Genomic DNA, 19,179 nt, shown 5'->3' with positions numbered 1-19,179 from the left:
ATATATATATATATATATATTATAATACGACAGTTATATATATATATATATATATATATATAACTCTATTGATTGCTTTTGCTTCAGTGTGCGCTTGGAGCGCATGTCAGATACGCAATGTTAGACACAAGAGGCAAGCGAAGGAATCAACCGTATCCGACTGGGTGCGGCGGGGGGTGGCGGGGGGTGGCTGCTACAATGCGCAACATGTGCGAGCAGATTGTGGATGTGCGTTTGGACCTGTAGCTGTATCTGTATCTTCAAGCATGCTTGCATTCGGCATAGGCAGAGCGCCTGGTAGCAGAGTATAATGTATGACTAATTTTTAAATTGTTGTGTTTGCCTCTGCGATTAAATAAAACAAACCCGAAAACAATTAAAGACAGACAAGCCCGCAGAATTGGACAGAGAAAGTGTTGATCATGATCATGCTATTTGTTAGATAAATTACATTACTGGCGCCCCACCATATGCCCGTGCCAGTTAAATAAAGCAGTTGCCATTTTATACACCAGATATATCCAGTTAATATTTAGAAAGAGATGCACAACCACTATGAAAAAATATCTGTTTTGATTTGTATTGCTTTCAAGCACGGCAATTAGAATAAGAGTAAAAGCCATTTCAATGTTCTGCATGCCTAAATTAAGCCCAACCCTATAACTGTTAACAATGGCCATTCAGTATACCGAAGAGCGAGATACAGGTTTTTCCTATCAGCCGCTTTGGGTTTTCACTGGGCTAATCAAAAACGAAAAGAAAAGCGGCAGAGGTTCAGATGAAACACTACAATTAATGCCCCCAGGCCCCATCATCGCTATCTGGCATAAAAGTAAGAGTTTAGTAAGGCATTCGTACACAATAGTCGGCTATTAGTCGTTTGTTTTATGTAGACACAATTTAATTAGTCGTAACTTTGAACTGTTATCTCATGAATAAATGTCAATTTCGAGCTGCATCACATCAATTGCAAAACAACAGCGGCAAAATTAATTATGTAAATTTAAATATTTTTATACCAAAACAAATTAAAAAATATGCATATATATAGGTCAGTATATCTGAATTTATCTGTAGAAAAATTTCAGTGGCACGACTTTTTTCCTGGAGATGTTCACCTTTAAGATACACACGATCAATATTAAAATTCTTCTGGATTTTAATCTACATTGATTTTATATTATCATACAAGTGTGTAGAAATAATGCGGGATCAAAGATCTTAACCTGAGTTTTTCTAATAGTGACCTTAAAGATAATGCATAAATATAGAATATGTATAATTATTTTAAGAGCTTATTTAGACAGCCTTCTCATTAGACAGTATCAATTAAAATAAAGAGTTCATATTCTGTGCTTCAAATCATTTTCAGCAGAGAATATCTTCTCTTTCAGAGCCTACATGTGAGGTTAATAATTAATTTTCACATATTCCATTATCCACCGGATCGCAATAAGCAAAGCACATGCAACATCTATGTAAGCAAAAGTTATTATTATTACACGTTTTTAAAACGTACTACCATACACCGAGAAAAATATCGTACGCTTTGAAATTAAATAGAATATTTTAAAGTTAATAGAATATTTTGTATGCTTAAGTATCTATGAAAACATGTATGTATGTTTCTATGTATGTAAGCTTTGACGTTTTCTTGCACAAAAATAAAACGTGCTTTTAAATGTCGCTCTTCTATGCAATTCTCATAGATTCAAGTAAGAGCTGCAGGTTTTTATGCTAATATTTGATAAAAAAGTTGTTTTGGCATTTACAAAGTACAACTATTCACCATTAAAATAATATCTTATTTTTCATATTATATTTTATCATACTATATAGATTTGGGCTACATTGTTTTTGAACAGTGTACTCATATTCTGCTAAGGTTTATTTCTATGCTAGACTGCTCGCAACCAAAAGCAAAATGAATAGGAAGGAAAACAAAATGAAAAGCAGTTTATGAGATTGCATAGTCAAGCACAGAAACGGGTCCACTGGCAGCAGTAGGAGCTGTAGCAGTAGCAGTAGCAGGCAGCTACAGTAATTATTGTATAAACTTGACCACGGTCATTGATTTCGAAAATGCCGTATCCGCCGACGCCTATGGACGCCGCGGCGTCCGAGATCTGCGCTTGCGCAAATGGCAATAGCAAAACCGGGACCAGGCATCGATAAACCAAATCCAAACTATTCAAGTTGTTGGCCCCGCGCCGGCTGCAGACCAAGCCCAAGCCCAAAGTTGGTATTGACTTTGGCTGACTGCAGCCGGCAGAGGGCATTTCACAAAAATCTTTGCGTAAATGTCGAGCCATTCATCTATGCAAATAGAAGGTGCAGCGTGTTGCTGTTGTTGTTGTTGTTGTTGTTGTTGTTAGTTTAGCTGGCCCTGCCAAAACATGCGCAAGTGTTAATAATAGCAACATTGTTGGGGTACATAATGGAGCTGTGGCCACATAAAGCACCATTCAACATTGGCCAAGTGATTGTTGCTGTTGATGTTGAAAACCCGAGCGGTCTCGTTCGTCTTCAGCAGTAGCCACACATGGGATAGGGGGCGGGGGAAAAATAGTGTGCATGGACATGTGTGTATACAGAGCATAGTATAGCATAGTATGTATGTAGTCATAAATATGAGGGGCATATGAAGAGGTGAGCTGCGCCGCTACCCACTTACGCCAGAGATTATATTGTTATTGTTATTGTGCACACAGCCACACTCACACACACTCACATGCGCACACACACACATTGGAGTTACGTTGCTTGGCCATTTCTTTTGGCCACTTCACTTCGTTTGGAGTCGTCAGCGGGCTCGAATGGCTTGAAGTTTAGTTTCAGACGCGCTTCGACATTTCAGCCAACGCGGTCGCGCAGTCGTCGTGTGGCAAGCAACGCGTCCAGATGTTAACATAGAGCTTATAGGCCGAGTGTTACGAGTATCAGAACTAAAAGCGGGCCCGGGTCTACAGCTCTAGACCATTTCGAAGTGCGGTTAATTTGGTGGTCAAATGAAGTTCAAATAAGGCAGAAGTAAATGTCAGTGCCAATGGGTGCACATGTGTATGTCTGTTTGTGTGTGTATATGTGTGTTTTAGTGACTGTCTGCATTTGCCACAGACGGCATTTGCTAATTATAGCAAATATCTCTGTATAGTGAAAGTATCTAATAGATGCAGCCACAGCCGCGTCACACACAGCGTCGAATTAACGCGTTTGCTTTGTTGTATGTGGCTTGTGTGTGTGTGTATGTCTGTGTGTGTATCTGCAACTGCAACTGCAACTGTTGTGCGGCGCAAATTGTTAACATTTTTCCAGTACAACAATCGCATTTTATGGGGCAATTTATCAGGCAAACAGGCAACAACCAAAGCCAAAGCAACCATTATAAAATTTGCAATAGTTTTTCCTGAAGGAAAAGCCCGCCACCCTCTAGACACGTTATACATGCAATATATGCACTTGGGCCTCAAACCGATTTTAATCTGTTTTTTATTTGGTTTATTTTTACTGTCGGTTTTCAGCCTGGCAAGCAGCTAATTAATGAGCCAACGCGATTGGCCACACAACACGCCAGACAAACACCTCCAAGACGTCGGTCCAGCCTCATCCCACAGCGTGCCCTATGCAAAGTGTTAAAAATACAAACCTCTCGTGCAGTGTGTGTGCGCGTGTGTGTATGTGTAAAGGCAACAATTATTTCGCTAAAAATGTTGAAAATTAACATTCAATGTGCATAATTGAAATTCATTTGCCGCTAATTGCACACAAATTACAAAGAAAAAAAATAGATAAACAACAAATAAACAAACGAAACAGACAAACGGCTAAACAAAGAGCTTAAGTGGCATGCGCCGCAGTTACTGCCACTGCCACAGTCACTGCCACTGCCACTGCCACTGCAAATTGCAGCTGCATTCCGCGTGTGCTTATCACCTCGCTCTTGGTTCTTGATGATGGTAACCTCATGCAAGATCGACACCCAATCTGCTGTGGCTGTTCCAAAAATGAACTCGGCGCGCACCCATAAACCACCCAGCAGTAATAGCAACTCATCCGGCTTTCGGCTACTGGACGGCGATCAGCTCGAGAACAATTCGAGTGTCAGTCGAAATTCGATATACAAACTTAAGATCGATCTAATGTTTGACGATTCCAGGTGAGTGCAAAATGGGTTAAAGATATTCTCTAAAATCTCTAGAATTCTGTAATCTTGTATATATAGAATATATACTAGCAAGTTTGTCCTGCTTACATAGAATTATTCATTAAATTTCAACTAGAAACAGCTTATCTTAAATTTTCAAAAAGGTTGAAGCCTTGAACATTTTCGAAATATCTTTAAGAATGAACTTAAAGCTAAACAGATAATTATAAATATCTCTCGGGATTCACTTCAATTTTCTATGCTTGCGATAACAATGTGCGGAAACTAAAAGTTAACACTGTGAAAAGTTAAGTTTCCCACCATTTCCAGTCAGAAGCGACAATTTTGTATATACATATTCTAATTAGAGACCGATTTTATCTATATATATATATATATATATATATATACTTAATTTACGTTTAATTCGAGATTAACTTTCAACTGCAGTAAATTAAGCACTTTCGTTCTCGAATGTAAAAAATTAAACTACAGAAAGATCGAGACACACTCATACACGCACACACACGCACACACACGCACATATACACAGTTTTAAATACGTCGCAGCATCCAACGTTTATTTTACCGTTTCCCATTTCCATAAGCAACAAATATACAGTTACAAAGCAAAAGCTTTGCAGCCACAAGTCGAGCTAGTTTGATGCATGTGCAAAAGAGACAGAGTGTGCTGTGCTGTGTGCAAGAGAGAGGTGACAACAGCTAAAGCATATTCTAAATATAAATATTCATCGATCGCTGTGACACACATTCGCCTGGTGAACTACTTAATTGATTATGAGTGGAAAAAGAGACACATAAAGATGAAAACTTGGTCCACTCGAATCTAATGCGCTGGCGGTGGCTCCAGCTTCATTCATATTCAAAATAGTTGGCCGCGCCAACGTTCTGCCAAAAGAAACATTTCCGATTTGATGTCAACTAGCGGTAAACCAAATGCTTTCTATTGGGAACGTGCTGCGAGCTGCGTTCCTCTGCTCGTCAGATCTATTCTCCACGCCAGACTAGTTGTCAAAGTTGTACACAATGCGCCATTCATTTGTTTATCATTTGTCCCAAAAACAAAATGTTCCCTTCTCTTCCAGCAGGATGTTGTTGCTGGCTGGTTGCCAATTCATGGCCTCCCATTAATACACACACTTGTGCACATAAGCAGGAACTATGTGTGTCTGTATATGACTGTACACTTACACATATATTCCCACACACACACGCACACACACACACACACACACACACCTCCATAGACTTGCTAAATTTTGTGGCTCTTTTACGTTAATCAGCAAAACTTTCACAAAACTTTTCAATGCTAGTCGCACATGCGAGAGAACCACTTAAAAAATCGCAAGGCATTAGAATGCTATTTTTATTTAATTCCAAGGAATTTACAGATGCACTTAGTATATGTATATGTAAATATATACCATATAGGTATTTGTGTGTGCATTAAAATATTACATTAATTTTCGTAAATTAAAATCCTCTGAAAGTTTTAAGCAAACAAATATTACATTTATTTTTATTATTATGATCATCAATTTAATACTTTAATTAGCATTATTATTAATTATTTTGTTCATTGCTATCATTCATTTATTTATTTATTTGTAAATGTTTAACAAAGTAATAAATTGCAAGAAACTAAATGACAGATAAAACGACTTAGTTATTAAGCTTGAAAATAGCCAAAACTTTTAATAGGTGTGAGTGGAATTTGTGAATAGCTTTATATTTTTTTAAATAGATGTTTTTATAGAATATAATCAACTATAAACCTAAATTTTCATAAAGTACTGTCTACATGACATCATCTAAAAGAATGTATGTATATCCCGATACTAGACAGTTCTGCGAACATATACGCTTAGGCGACTCATCTATTAAGGTCTTAAAAATGTTGACAGTTTTAATATATGATTTTACAAGGTGTGTAAAAGAAAGGTATGCTTATTGCAGTTCCATATTTGTGTTCTCCGATCAATAAAAATACTATTATAATAGGCACAGAGGGAAAGGAACAGAGGAACTTTGCTGTATAGAACTTTCTAGTGAACTAGACACTAAATAACTACTATGTAAATTTGATCATAAACAGTTTCAAGATATATTATTTGACTAGCTGCTGAGTTCTCAATATAATTAGATAACGCCAATAATAATATATATAAATAATGAATTAAACAAATGAAAACTTGTAATATTCAAATTAAATAGACCCATTATTAGTGCAAATATTCAGAAAAGATTGGAATCTAAATGTTTTACATTTTCAATTTTTCGCCACAGATCAATGCGTAGCAGCCGCCTCGACGATCCCAGGGGATCGCATCGCACGCGTTCCATCATCATGTATGGACGTAGTGAGCTGGCCAGCACCTCGGGCGATAAGCCGAGATCGCTCAGCAGCTTCCTGCAGGAGACAAGCGAATCGGCCAAGGTGCTGGCCGAGGCGGCCAAGAACGATGTGCAGCGCATTAGCAACAGCGTGCAGGCACAAATCGAGCAGCTCTTCACCGACGTGGCCAAGGATGCAACGAATAGCTTCGATGTCACGTGCTTGGGCTGCCTGCCGTTAAAGGATAAGGTGACCAGTCTGCAGGGTCTGCAGGAGCCACTGCGTCAGCTTTATCTGGCTGAGGTTACGAAGAAGGTCAGTGAGAGATCTGTAAATCAGAATTTTAGCAAATACCTGTATTTAATTGATCTTTGTAGAAGTTAAAATCAGGATCTTTGGATATTTGCGCAACCGGATTGCGCATTAAGATCAGCGGCATGTCCAGCACGAGCAGCGAGGATAGCGATTCCAATATTACTCCATTCCATAATATTGCCGTATGGTCTGCGGTAAAGTTTGTCATCTCCGACACGGATGGAGGCGCCGCCTTTCTTCCGCTCATTACCGATCCTGATAACATTGACAAGACTGCACTATTCCAGCCTCTAAGGTGAGCAGAAGCACAATCATAGAAACCCTTCTATAATCTTCCGGAGGGTATTAGAAATTACGTATTTGCCTTCGAACCTTTCAAGTATATACATATATTCTTGATCAGCATCAACAGTTGCGATATTGCCGTGTCCGACTGTCTTGTTATAGAGCTGACTAATCGGTCGAAAATGAAGTTATAGTATAAAAAACATTATTATTTTTCAAGATATCTTAACCAGATATAAGGCGTGTATGAGAAAAATCGTTTTCACATAGCTTTTTAGGCAAAATAGTTCAAATAAAAAGAGTTTTTGCATGGGATACTCTTCTATTGATGAAATCATATCGAATCGTATTATATGACGCCAAAGGAAGTTGTTGGCACAGATGATGTTCTTTTTGTTCCTCTTGACTGAAGAAACTCTTAACTATCTATTTGGCAGCGCCAGTGAGCAGTTGGCTGTGGAGCAAAGCGAGCACATGCATGCGCCCATATTTGCGGTGGTCATGCGCTCGGCCAATGCGCCAAAGATTCTGGAATGCCACGGGTTCATTTGCAAGAGCACCGAGGATGCGATTGTCATCGCGGCCACGCTCTATCAGAGTCTCATGGCGCATGTGAGCACCAATTCGCACCGGAGCACCAAGCGACGCACGCCGCGGCAGCAGAATGGCGTCAGCTGCATCAGCATTGCCAGCAGCTCGGCAATGACCAGCTCGAACTATTTGTCAAGATCGCAGATTGCGCCCAGCGTTTGTGGCCGTCGGAGCTCCTTTCGCAGCAGCGGCGGCAGCTTGGCGGGCATGAGTCCCAAGCAAATGGGCGTGGCGGGCTCAACGCCGTCACGATCGGCACGCAAGAAGCGCGTCTCGAGCAGCTCGCTCAGCTCCAACAGCAACGTGATCAACGAGGCAGCCGAGATTGAGACCTCAACGGAGGAGCGCAAACGCAAATCGCACAAGACCAAGCGGGCGCCGCCAGTGCCGGCTCCAAACGTGGGCGGCTACAAAAGCAGCTCGGGCCGCAGCAACAGCATTGTGTGCACCAACGGACATGTGAATCGACTAAATCACCAGCACGCACACCCAAAGCAACCCACAACGCCTACACCAAATGGCAATGCAAGTGGCCGCAAATTGAGCGACCTGGTGGGTGCTGGCGCTGTGGCAGCCGCCGGCGATGGGGACATACTGACGCGTGTGGCCATACCCAGATCGGGCAGTTTTCTGAACACCGGCGGCCTGACCAGGTACAAGTCGAGAGCGGCGCGTCGCACCAACTCGGGCAAACTGGGCGGTGGCGGAGGGTGAGTATTTATACTAACCAGCGGGGCCAGCGGCAGCTGTGCATCCAAAGCAACAGCTGGCGCTGGCCTGTGGCTTGGCCTAACATAGTTAGCATCCTTGGTGAAAAGGTTTGGTTTGGTTGATTGGCATCATTTGAATTGTGCTTCTAGTTCCCCACTTGGTTTCAGCGAACTGTTCAATGAATTTCGACTGCACGAGAATCTGCACTCGCTAGACGATATACTCTATGCCATAATCGATGCCGATGGCATGTCCTTCAACGATCTGAAGCCCATCTACAAAGAGTTCCTGCTGAAGCTGGCAGTTACGCTCACACAGGACGAGCTCTTTCAGCGCTCCAAGAACATTATGCGACGCCAGAAGAAGAAGAAACAGAAACGCAAGGCCAGCATAAATGGCTCACAGGTGAGATGCTCTAGATGACTCACTCTTAAGCTCGACATAAACTCAAACGGCTGCCTTACAGAAGAAACCGAAGAGCATCTTCTTTGGCACCAAGAGCCTGAAGAAGGTCTTTCAGCTGGGACAGTTTCGCGCCTGCCGTGGCAAGTTGGCCAAGCCGGCGCGTGCCAAGGAACCACAAGCGAACAACGAGGACTCCAACAAGCTCAGACTGACGCCGCCCATCATAATTGGCCCGCCAACCAGCCAAAGTCATGCGCAGCAGCAGCATCAACGCAATCGCGCTGCCACCAGCGGCTCGGATGTGTCTGTGGTGCGCAACGAGCATGCGCTGCAGGGACTCAACCGGAACAGCAGCAGTGGGTGAGCACATGCTTGAGGATACCTCAAATTTGAATGTCTAGTAATTATTTTTCAAATGCCAACAGCTACGTCTCGTGTTCCGAGTGCAGCTACGATTCCGAATCGTGCACCTGCGCCTCAGCCGATCGCTGCTATTGCAGCCTGCGCACGGAGCATTTGAACCACAAGCTGCGCCAGAAGAACGAGCGCAACATGGCCATGGGCAACGCTCGCAAGCCGGCAGCAGGCAATCGTCATTCGCTGATTTCGTGCAAGTCCGATGAGAAGTGCTACTGTTCCATGGTGGAGGAGGAGCCGAATAGCACACTCGAGCACGACTCGGCCAATGCACATTCGGACACCACCACCTGGTGCGATTCGGACAGCTGCATCAGCGCCAGCAAATGCTACTGCAAGCGCACGCATCGCCGACAGCGTGCCAATGCAGCAGCCGCTGCAGCAGCAGCAGCAGCAGCAGCACTGTCAGCGAGGATTCACTCAATCAACAGCACAAGTCGCGTACGTCCACTCGCAAGCCAAAGTCCGCAGAGAAGCTGGGCTTGGATTATGAACTCTTTACGATCGGGGGCAACAGCAAGCCGGTGCAGCCGCACGAGGCGCTCAGTGTGAAGAAGAGCGTCGAGGCGGCCGCTGTCTTTGCGGACATGAAACTTAGTCAGACGACGGACATCAAGAGCCTCTGTCCGCCGATGAACAGCCAGAAGTCTTCCATTGTGCGTGCCAGCAATGGCAGCTGCCATTCGAAGGCATCCACGCGACGTTCCTTGTATCGATCACGCGAATCCTTTAGCACGGATCGTCTGGGCCATGGCAATGGTAATGGCATGGTCATACCGCTATCCCTGCCGCTGCACATGACCTCCAGTGTCGCCTCACAGAAATCCTGCAGCGCCGACGATCTGTTGATCAATATCAAAGCCCTGGAGAGTGCCGCCTCGATACGCAGCAATGTCAGCAGAAGCCGCATGGCGAGCTATCAATCAATGCGAGTGGTCAGTGCCTCGCTCGAGGATTCGCTGGGGTATTTGCCATAGAATTTGAATAGAATACTCAAATCCCTTAGTTAGCTTCAACTCACACATATACACAGCATATACATATACATATACACATACATATACACATACATATACATATACATATACATATACATATATATGTATGAGTACTTTATAAGAATCTTTTCTAACTATAATGACAGCTTATGTTTCCCAAGATAATTGAAGCTGATCTGTTAATTATCTTGCGAAACGTAATCATTTATTAATATTATTACAATTTTATACTACCTAGTTATAAGTTATAACGATCGCGTGAATTTATCCCTTAAGACTTGCAATTTCAACTTAAACAAGGTGCAATACGAATACCATTATAACAATATATTATCCTAGATTTCAACGCAGTGCAATATTTATTAAGCTTGAAATAAAAACGAACTTATATGACATTTTTTATTTTTTAGTTGTCAACTTGCCTTGGTATAGTATTTTAGTACAGTACGTCCTCATTAATACGGACACTTGCTAATTAACAAAAAACAAACAAGAAGGATGGGACTACGATCATCCAAATTTGTATCTATTATACTGCACTTTTGAGCATTTTTATTGCGGACTATGTTTTATATATTTGGATCAGCTGGATCCTTTACATAATATATATTTTTCTAAAATTGAGCAATTATTGAAGGATTTTTTTTATGTATATCTAAAACCCATTAAGACACCGATGAGTAATTCTCCTGGTAATAGGAAAGTGCATCGATGTTTAAGAAAGAAATATTTATTGATGATACGATTGAAGTAGAAGTTTCCAATATTTACACTAAGAGAGTGAGATAATAAATATACTTAAGGGGGTCGGAACTACATCTGCCTGTCGCAGTACAGGGTATAGTTATGCAGAAAAAGAGGACTGTCCAATACATGTTAAAAATTCAATTGATGTCTAAATATGTTTCAAAACATTTTTTAGCAGATTAAACAAAGAAAAGTGATTAATCATTAAGCCTTAAAATATACATATATTATTAAACATTTTTAAAAATCCCTGAGCAGTGTCTGCTTGCCTATTTCGATAAGCAACTCGGGACTTGGGACACTGTCTGGTTTTTGACTGTCCGCTTTATCGAGATCATACTGCATTACATCATCATAAAAAGGACCGTTGTTGTTAGCTGTAAAAGCATGGCATGACGTATTGTTGTCAAATAATTTCTATTATTTTGAGGCACTGTAATCTCAACTAATCACCACAAGGTCAGTGTCAGGTCGCCAAAAAACAAAAAAAAAGCGAAACGTGTACACTGGAAGCAGATGTTGATTTGGCGCTCGCCTCGCATGGCTCAGCGGAACCGTTGCCAGCACGGGTCAATCTCGACGCGCAATGATAAGATTACGGGTGAGTGAGTATGTGTGTGTGTCTGGTGTACCAGCTGTTAGAGATTGATTTCACCCACCGGAGATATCATGGCAAGTGGATTCGCTACTAAATTTTATTTCAGTTTGATCTGCTGGCCAGTGCTAAACACTCGAAATGACAACCTCGGCTGATAGCGTGTTCTTAACCCGATCGGAAGGCATCTCCGCGGAAGGAGTGCGGGACCAGTATGCCGATGGCAAGGCTGCTAAGGTCTGGGAGATATTCATTGGTGATAAGAACTCCCGCACTGACAACTACAAGAACTTCCTGGTAGATTTGCTGCGCCAGAAGGGCTGCAAACGCATCCTGGATGTGGCATGCGGCACGGGGTAAGCCGCACAAATCGCATCGAGTCTTTATACACATTAATAAATAACAAATATTGTTATGATTCATACCAGCGTTGACTCTATAATGCTGCTGGAGGAGGGCTTCGAGGTGGTGTCCGTTGATGCTTCGGACAAAATGCTGAAATATGCGCTGAAAGAGCGCTGGAATCGTCGCAAGGAAGCTGCCTTCGACCAATGGAGTGAGTTACTAAGCAATATATATTTTTAGCCAGGTCTGATCTAGTTTTCGTACAGCTATTGAGGAGGCCAATTGGCTGACGTTGTTCGACGATATTCGGGAGCATCGTCGGGAAGGTTTCGATGCGGTCATTTGCCTGGGCAATTCCTTTGCCCATTTAATGGACAGCTTTGGCGATCAGCGCGAGCACAAACAGGCGATCAAGAACTTTGAGAAATGCCTGAAGCCAGGCGGCATACTGCTGATCGATCATCGCAACTATGACAACATCCTCGAGACAGGCGCCACGCCAGCCAAGAGCATTTACTACAACGTAAGTTTCACACTTTCATCGTGGCGCCAATTAAAAACAATTAAACAACACATTTCATTGACTTGGGCTTACAACATGCGCAGTCACCGTTTCACTGATAACTTATTTAAAGTCACTTAAAATATAGGAAAAAATCAGCATCATCATCGACATCATCAACACAGTTTTAATCGCCCTTTGGAATGACATTCATATTGAATTGTATTTTTTTAGACAAGCCATACGGCGGACATCAAAACATCCGTTTTATTCTATTGTGGCAAGGCAGCTCTGGTCTCCATGGACTACCAGATCGAAGGCAATAAGCTGGCCAGCGAGTTCCGTCTCTCCTATTATCCGCATGAGCTCAAGCGTTTCACGGAGATCCTTAGAGAAATCTTTGGTAGCCAGGCTAAGCACAAGCTGTACGGCGACTTCAAGGATATGAATGTTGTGCAGAATCCGGCATTCTACATACATCTGATTGAGAAGCCTAGCGTTTAAGTAACATCATAATGTATTGCCACTGTGGACACTTTTTCGTATTTTCACACACAAATACAATATTAATTCTGTTTAGAGAAAGTTTCCGTTATTTCATTTTATTATTTACATTGTTTCATTGAATATATGTATTCCGTTTAGGTCAGTATTAAATATCTGCTGATTATAGCGCCAAAGCAGAGCGACACCATCAGCACCTCGATCACAAAGGGTGAGTTTGTCTTGATGTAGTTGGACATCTGTTTACAGATTGATGCCAATCTGGCCAAAATTACCGATGTCATTTCCAAGAGGTACGCTCGCAACCGATGGCAGGCCGTGGAATGCGACTGAAACGCAAAAACATATTTAAATTCACCTATATAAGCATATACATACATACGAACCATTCATTAGCTATGCGAAATTCATTTTCGCTTTCGAGGTTCAATATACCTATACACTACAACTATGCATATATAAGTATATACCCGAGTCTAAAGAGGCCCCTCAATAAAACAGACCCCGTTTGCTCTGAGTTGCCCAAAAGAACCTTGTCTTTCTGTTTTTGCAGCCCTCAAGAGTACTCAGTATCTCACGGTCCAACCCAGGGAATATGTGGAATTAGTTGCTTTTATTTCTCTTTGACGGCGTCATTGTCGTCAGCAAGCCCATTCCCGATGTTTATTCGATTTTTCTATTTACATCGGCCTTTTTTTTCCGTCTATTACGGATTTCATGCATGCGCAGCAAAATCTACAAATTAAAAATTCAAAACAAATTACTAAAATTAAATATTATATTAAGCAAATTTAATTACAGAAACTGTCTGAAGGACAAATCAGGATCAAAAGTGCGTTCAATCATAAAAATAAGCTCAGTTTTCTGAAAGTTATGGGAATGTGTAATATAAAAAGGACGTATAATAAGGGATTTGAAGGCTCTACATTTTATAATTTTAGCATTAGACCACGCAAGAAACTCTTTGAATTTAAATTTGTAGACCAATTTTACTGTTTGGAATCGTTTAAAAACAATTATCTGGTAAAATGGAAATGATTTTCAATGAAAAATAAATTTGAGTAAAAAGTATTATCAGTATAATCAATCTCCAAGACACATCGTGTTCAAAATGTAAAAGCTCAGAAAAAGCCTTTGTCCCAGAAAATCAACTTTTACACAAATACTACAAGGTTGCTTTAATTTTAAACAAAAGCACACATACAAAATTAACTTATTTGATGTTTACGATAGGTTCATAGGCCAATAATCTTATTTATTCGCTTCACATCAGTTATCTGACGATCAATCTCACTGGACAGCTGAGTAAGGATCTCCGTAATGGTGCGTCGCTGTTTCTCTGGCAGCTCGTAGACGTTGTTCTTTGCCATCTCTTGGGACTTGGCAATGTGGTAGCGTTGCTTGTTGAACGTATTCTTAGCCGTGTCCAAGGCAGCTGCCATGCTTTTGGTGGCCTTGTTGATGCGTGCCACTTCCAAGGCAAACTCACGCTCAGCTAAAACGCTATTCGGCAGCACTGCATTGGCGTCCTGCATCAGCTTTTGGCAACGGCGCATCAGGATTTCTTGATTATCGCTGATTTCTTCGAAGCGTTCCGCAAGCTTGTGCGCACGCTCGCTTATGATTTCTCGTTCTTTCTCCAGGCTCTTTATCTCCTGCAGCTGCTGTTGTTTCTGCAGCTTAATACAGTTTATGCGCTTGGCGAACTCCACGCGCACCAGCTCGTGTCGCTTGAGGTATTGAGAGCGCAGCACCTCTATGGCCTGGTTGAGCAGCTCGTAGCGCTCATGTGCAGAAGACGATGCCATCTTGTCGGCCAGAATCGGTTGACTCACGCTACGCATCAGCAATGCTTTGATTGTGTCCGTAAACGAAGGACCCTCACCCTGCTGACCAAGCACATCATCTGTAGCTGTGCGCTGCAACTGTTGCTTGGTGGTAACCAGCAATTGTGAATCGATGACCAGCTTAAGGCTAATTACTTGACCGCTGCTCAGCAACAGCACGAGTCCAGCTGGCATTTGCATCAGGGCGATGCCAAAGACAGCATTGACGCGATCACTTGAATCGAACTTAGTGCACAAAATATATTCGGCGCTGGAGGGTGTCGATAATACCAGCTGATCGTCTTCGGCCTCACTATCCAAAAAGCGCTGCAGCTCAGATATGAAGTTAACAGTTATAGAGTGAAGTCCAGCATTGTGATACGCAAAATAACGCATCTCGTTGATCAGATCTCGTTTCAGGTGGATGGGGCAGCTATAGGCACCGTTTGTATCGTTAGCACTTCCCGAGGAGAGGCCCAACTCAAGTTCAACGGTTTCAGTAACGTGCAAGGTCCACTCTGATGGCTCGATGATCAAGCATTCATCCACGTCGCTGAACGAGTGCTCTTTAGTCTCCGACTCCAGCAAAAGCGCATGATGCAGCTTACCCGTTGACTCGGCAATGATCACAGTGGGCGGTAACGATGGTATGATAAGCAAAGCACACGACTCTAGGCCATAGTTGGCGCTCGTCTGCGGTGTTATGGTGATGGGACCCTGCAAACGCGTTATTTCCGAATCGATGCCTGCGGGCATCATATATATATTGCCATTCTCACGCAAAATAACAATGGGCCACTCCACCTTCTCCTTGCTCGTCTTGGCAGCAGACTGCGTTTTGTTGTGTGTGGTAGAGAGGCTAGTGCTTGGTTCATCGTTGGCGCTAGATTTAACAGCGGGCGCAATATCAAAGTCAACGGAAGTTTCACCAAAATCCGAGAGAGATGTATTTGCACCAGTTTTGACTGTGTGCGGGCCAACCTTCCACACATGGCGCAGCTTTGCATGATTGTACACGCGCATTGTGTTGTTGGAAAGCAGCACCAACAACGTGGAGTCAGAGACGGAGTCGGGATGCCAACGCAACTGACGCACCTCCAGTTGAGGATTGTTTTGAAACAGCAGCGCATCCAGATTGTATGTGCGGCACGTGATTTGCGGCTTGCCATCCATGAAACAGCCGTCCGGCCCACTGCGGCGTGGTACATCCAATATTGTCACACCTCGCGGTCCACTCAGCGCTACAAGCGAACCCTCATGGGAGACCACAACACGATCGACATTCAGACCAATTGAGTTGGATGGTATGAGTGTCTGGTAGCTGACTTTGGCACTCTTTGGTTCCGTCTGAAGCAACGCTACGCGCCAATTTGTGACCAGCAAGCAGGAATCGCTTGAGTTCCATGCGTACAATAGATCATCTTTGCAATCAAGTAGGTTCTGAGTTTGCGGCACAATCGGTAGGCCATTTCGTAATTTGGCAAACAACTCCGTTTTATTCAATTCCAAGACATCTGTCAGCGACATTGCAGCACAATTGAAAAAATATTTACAATTATATTACAGCCGGCAATATGACAACAAATATCGATATTTCACGCTTTGCGATAACTATTATTATGTAGTGCAGCGCCTGAAAATAGTGTTGTATAGCACTGAAACTATCGATAAGTGCGCCATCATTTGAAACCAATTTATGTGGTGTTTCTATTTAAGCACGAACTTTGTCAATAGGATAAAAATAACATTTCTGAATCCAATCAAAGTGAAAGATAAACTTTATTAAATAAAAATACATTTAAAGTCAAAAACACCATGTACTTAACAACGGAAATACCAACAAAAAAAACATTTTTCAATATAACTGAATTCTCTTGTACTTATGAAGAGGATCAAAGGCCATACACCTAATTCTGTTTTTACACGGTCATTTTTACACGGTTTTGATTTAACACGGTTTGAAAATAAACAAATTTAAAATTTTTTTACACGATATCTTTTCTGTAATATTTTCATATCACAAATTTGGTGGATTCCCTTTTTGTGCATACAAGCAAATTTACTTATCAAAGAAATTTTTGATATTTTGTGAACATATTATATATGTGATTTAATAAAATAAACAAGAATACTTGCTCTTTAAAAATCCTTGTTTTTTACTTATTTTATTAGGTCTTAGAGATAAGAAACCAATCACCTATTTTTGCATACGATCAATGTCTCTTTTAACACGGATTTTTCTGAAACCAATCTACCGTGTAAAAACAGAATGAGGTGTATATTCATAACAATTATTTACTCATATTTACATAATGTAAGAAAATAACATAAGCATATAGAATAATAGCATAAGCTATCAAGTTCTCCTTTGTAGCTTCAGTAGCGGCACTGTCTTAAGTTTTATAGTTATATCCTCAACAAAATAAAGATCTTCAAATTTAAAACTAGTTGAGAATTTGTAGTTCCTTAGCAATTTCGCCAACGTAATTTTTGCAGATATCAAAGCATATCTCCAGCCTAAAAGTAGAATCATTATATGACGAATAAGTCTTAATTATAGTGTATTAAGTAAATGTACATTTACCTATGCAATTCCGAATGCCCTTTGTGAAAGGTATAAATGCGTATGGATGCTTATTTTGGTAATGATGGGGCAGAAAGTGTTCCGGATCGAATGTTTCCGCGTCCTCACCCCAAATTTTCTTACTGCGATGCAGGTGAAATATATCGATGGCAATTTGAACACCCTTTGGAACAACAACTCCGCTTGAAAGCAATACGTCCTGGGACGTTTGCCGAGAGACGACTGGAACAGGCGGTATCACTCTCATCGATTCGTTTAGAATAAGATCCAAATAGACCATTTCCTGTGTATCCGCGTAGGTTACCTCAAAGTCTCCAGGGTCGGGAAACAAAGCGAGAATCTCCTCAAATGCTTTCTCCTGGTATTTGGGAAACATCGAAAGTAGAATTAATGTGTAGGCAACCGTGTTGGCAGTTGTTTCAAAAGCTCCAAAAACAATAACATTTGATTCATCTTCCACGTTTTTCCAGCTGAAGATGCCACGTTTCAGCAAATCAGTTGCTAGGTTTAAAAATATGTTTTTTTCCAAGGGGGAAGGATTACCATTTTCAGCAATTTCTGCGTCTCTAGCCAGTTTTCTTTCTATTAGCTGAAACATAAAGCGGGCTGTTCATTTCCATAAAATTGTAGTGAATGCTTGTACTACCTTTCTGATAAACCCACGTATCTCCGACTTGGCGCTCGAGTAGCGCTCCTCCTTGCCGAATAGTTGGCGTACCGTTTTACTACTAAGCCATGGCGAAAAGCACATATCTGTCATAGTTTCCAAAACACTATTAATGGATAGCAAAACTCATTTGTGCAGATGGCCGATATTACTTACCATTGATAATCCTCGAGCAGCCGATTGTTGTTAATGCCCCCATCCAACTTCACATTACTTCCCATTGTGGTTTCTGTACTTAATAAAAACAAAATGCACATATATTTATAGGGAGCTCCAACTATAGCGAGGCCATATCAAATGCAACGACTTGCTTGTGTCCAGCTTTTTTATTCTCAACTCACGCGTTGCTATGCCCAAGGTAAAATATTGCAGAAACGGTATCAAATCCTTTTCGCCATCATCCACTAATGTGTCGAATAGCTTGAGAAGAGCTTTTGTCTCGTTGTTGAAAATGGGCAGAAAACTAAGCAACACTTTGTGTCCAAATGCCGGATTCAGTAGCTTACGATGTACGCTCCAGCGAGGATCTGGACAAGAGTCTGGGTATTTTCTCATTTAGAGCCATTGTAACGCTTTGCATACCTGTCAAGCTGAATAATCCCAAGCCAGCGCCATCATCGACGGCCTTGTAGATGATGCCCTTGTTGATGCAATGCGGTGATGTGAATATATCCTGTATAATTTGTGGATCGCTCACTATCATAAATGGTATGGGACCCAGCCAAGAAAAAATAGTGGGTCCATGCTTATCCAAATAGAAACCAAATTCTTTCAGCACATCTGAGAAAACACACATATTGCTTGTTAGAATCCACGTAAAATTCCTCAAACAACCACGTACTTTCCCTGCGAAGCAGCTTATGTGCCATGCCAATTATTGGATAGCCCTGTGGGCCAGGTATCTTAAGCGTTAATAGATAGAATCTGCGACGCGTCCACAAGAAATAGAACCACGATACGAACATCAGAGCGCACCACAATTGCCACGTCAACATATTGAGCTATCCCAAAGGTGTCAAAATAAATCACTTGGAGCCTTGATTGTCTCTCTACCGATCGAGCAACCGAGCGTTTGAAAGCGCGTCAATACTATAATTACAAATTTTTGTGTGCACCCACTTTTTATATGCCGGACGCTGAGACTATTTTGGGGCCCAAGAGATATGCGTGTATTGTCACGGATTGGC

General features: G+C 41.8%; 5 protein-coding genes across 6 annotated transcripts; 2 read left to right on the top strand and 3 right to left on the bottom strand.

Annotated features, from left to right (window-relative positions):
• Nucleotides 1–3,953: 3,953 nt before the first annotated feature.
• Nucleotides 3,954–10,568, top strand: LOC115761502. The gene is given in 8 exon segments (XM_030703269.1): nt 3,954–4,156; nt 6,452–6,815; nt 6,878–7,110; nt 7,538–8,401; nt 8,552–8,807; nt 8,869–9,167; nt 9,233–9,626; nt 9,629–10,568. Coding segments are annotated over 8 exon segments (3,186 nt in total). The 3' UTR covers nt 10,202–10,568.
• Nucleotides 10,569–11,676: 1,108 nt separating this feature from the next.
• Nucleotides 11,677–12,988, top strand: LOC115761445 (glycine N-methyltransferase). The gene is made up of 4 exons (XM_030703211.1): nt 11,677–11,920; nt 11,993–12,120; nt 12,176–12,432; nt 12,646–12,988. The coding sequence occupies exons 1-4, from the start codon at nt 11,706–11,708 to the stop codon at nt 12,913–12,915; spliced, it is 870 nt and encodes a 289-aa protein (XP_030559071.1). The 5' UTR covers nt 11,677–11,705; the 3' UTR covers nt 12,916–12,988.
• A 7-nt stretch (nt 12,989–12,995) lies between these two features.
• Nucleotides 12,996–13,244, bottom strand: LOC115761446. The gene has a single exon (XM_030703213.1). The coding sequence runs from the start codon at nt 13,197–13,199 to the stop codon at nt 13,053–13,055; it is 147 nt and encodes a 48-aa protein (XP_030559073.1). The 5' UTR covers nt 13,200–13,244; the 3' UTR covers nt 12,996–13,052.
• An 832-nt stretch (nt 13,245–14,076) lies between these two features.
• Nucleotides 14,077–16,296, bottom strand: LOC115761444 (nuclear pore complex protein Nup88). The gene has a single exon (XM_030703210.1). It carries the CDS (start codon nt 16,266–16,268, stop codon nt 14,151–14,153), a length of 2,118 nt encoding a protein of 705 aa, XP_030559070.1. The 5' UTR covers nt 16,269–16,296; the 3' UTR covers nt 14,077–14,150.
• A 277-nt stretch (nt 16,297–16,573) lies between these two features.
• LOC115761373 (probable cytochrome P450 313a4) lies at nt 16,574–19,052 on the bottom strand. Of its 2 annotated transcripts, XM_030703123.1 has the most exons (7): nt 18,834–19,052; nt 18,575–18,772; nt 18,334–18,519; nt 18,149–18,221; nt 17,972–18,098; nt 17,326–17,914; nt 16,574–17,258 (listed from the first exon to the last, which is right to left on the bottom strand). In XM_030703123.1, exons 1-7 carry the CDS (start codon nt 18,985–18,987, stop codon nt 17,098–17,100), a joined length of 1,488 nt encoding a protein of 495 aa, XP_030558983.1. In that variant the 5' UTR covers nt 18,988–19,052; the 3' UTR covers nt 16,574–17,097. The 2 variants fall into 2 exon arrangements, with proteins under 2 accessions (XP_030558983.1, XP_030558984.1); XM_030703124.1 differs by lacking the exons at nt 18,575–18,772; nt 18,834–19,052 and having other exon boundaries at nt 17,972–18,078; nt 18,334–18,414.
• Between the last annotated feature and the right edge of the window lie 127 nt (nt 19,053–19,179).

Source organism: Drosophila novamexicana, unplaced genomic scaffold (assembly GCF_003285875.2).
Source record: "Drosophila novamexicana strain 15010-1031.04,08,12 unplaced genomic scaffold, DnovRS2.1 tig00000485-arrow-pilon, whole genome shotgun sequence".
NCBI classification, from domain to species: domain Eukaryota; kingdom Metazoa; phylum Arthropoda; class Insecta; order Diptera; family Drosophilidae; genus Drosophila; species Drosophila novamexicana.
Note: the sequence above shows the minus strand (reverse complement) of the source record. Positions and strands in the feature narration are given on the sequence as shown.

Excerpts from the sequence above, each read along its gene's own strand:
- LOC115761444 (XM_030703210.1), bottom strand. The coding sequence starts at position 16,268 with ATGTCGCTGACAGATGTCTTGGAATTGAATAAAACGGAGTTGTTTGCC.
- LOC115761445 (XM_030703211.1), top strand. The coding sequence starts at position 11,706 with ATGACAACCTCGGCTGATAGCGTGTTCTTAACCCGATCGGAAGGCATC. Across the intron at positions 11,921-11,992 it reads GATGTGGCATGCGGCACGGG|CGTTGACTCTATAATGCTGC; the intron begins GTAAGCCGCACA and ends GATTCATACCAG. Across the intron at positions 12,433-12,645 it reads CCAAGAGCATTTACTACAAC|ACAAGCCATACGGCGGACAT; the intron begins GTAAGTTTCACA and ends GTATTTTTTTAG.
- LOC115761373 (XM_030703123.1), bottom strand. The coding sequence starts at position 18,987 with ATGTTGACGTGGCAATTGTGGTGCGCTCTGATGTTCGTATCGTGGTTC. Across the intron at positions 17,915-17,971 it reads TACGTGGGTTTATCAGAAAG|CTAATAGAAAGAAAACTGGC; the intron begins GTAGTACAAGCA and ends TTTATGTTTCAG. Across the intron at positions 17,259-17,325 it reads GGGCATTCGGAATTGCATAG|GCTGGAGATATGCTTTGATA; the intron begins GTAAATGTACAT and ends TTCTACTTTTAG.
- LOC115761446 (XM_030703213.1), bottom strand. The coding sequence starts at position 13,199 with ATGACATCGGTAATTTTGGCCAGATTGGCATCAATCTGTAAACAGATG.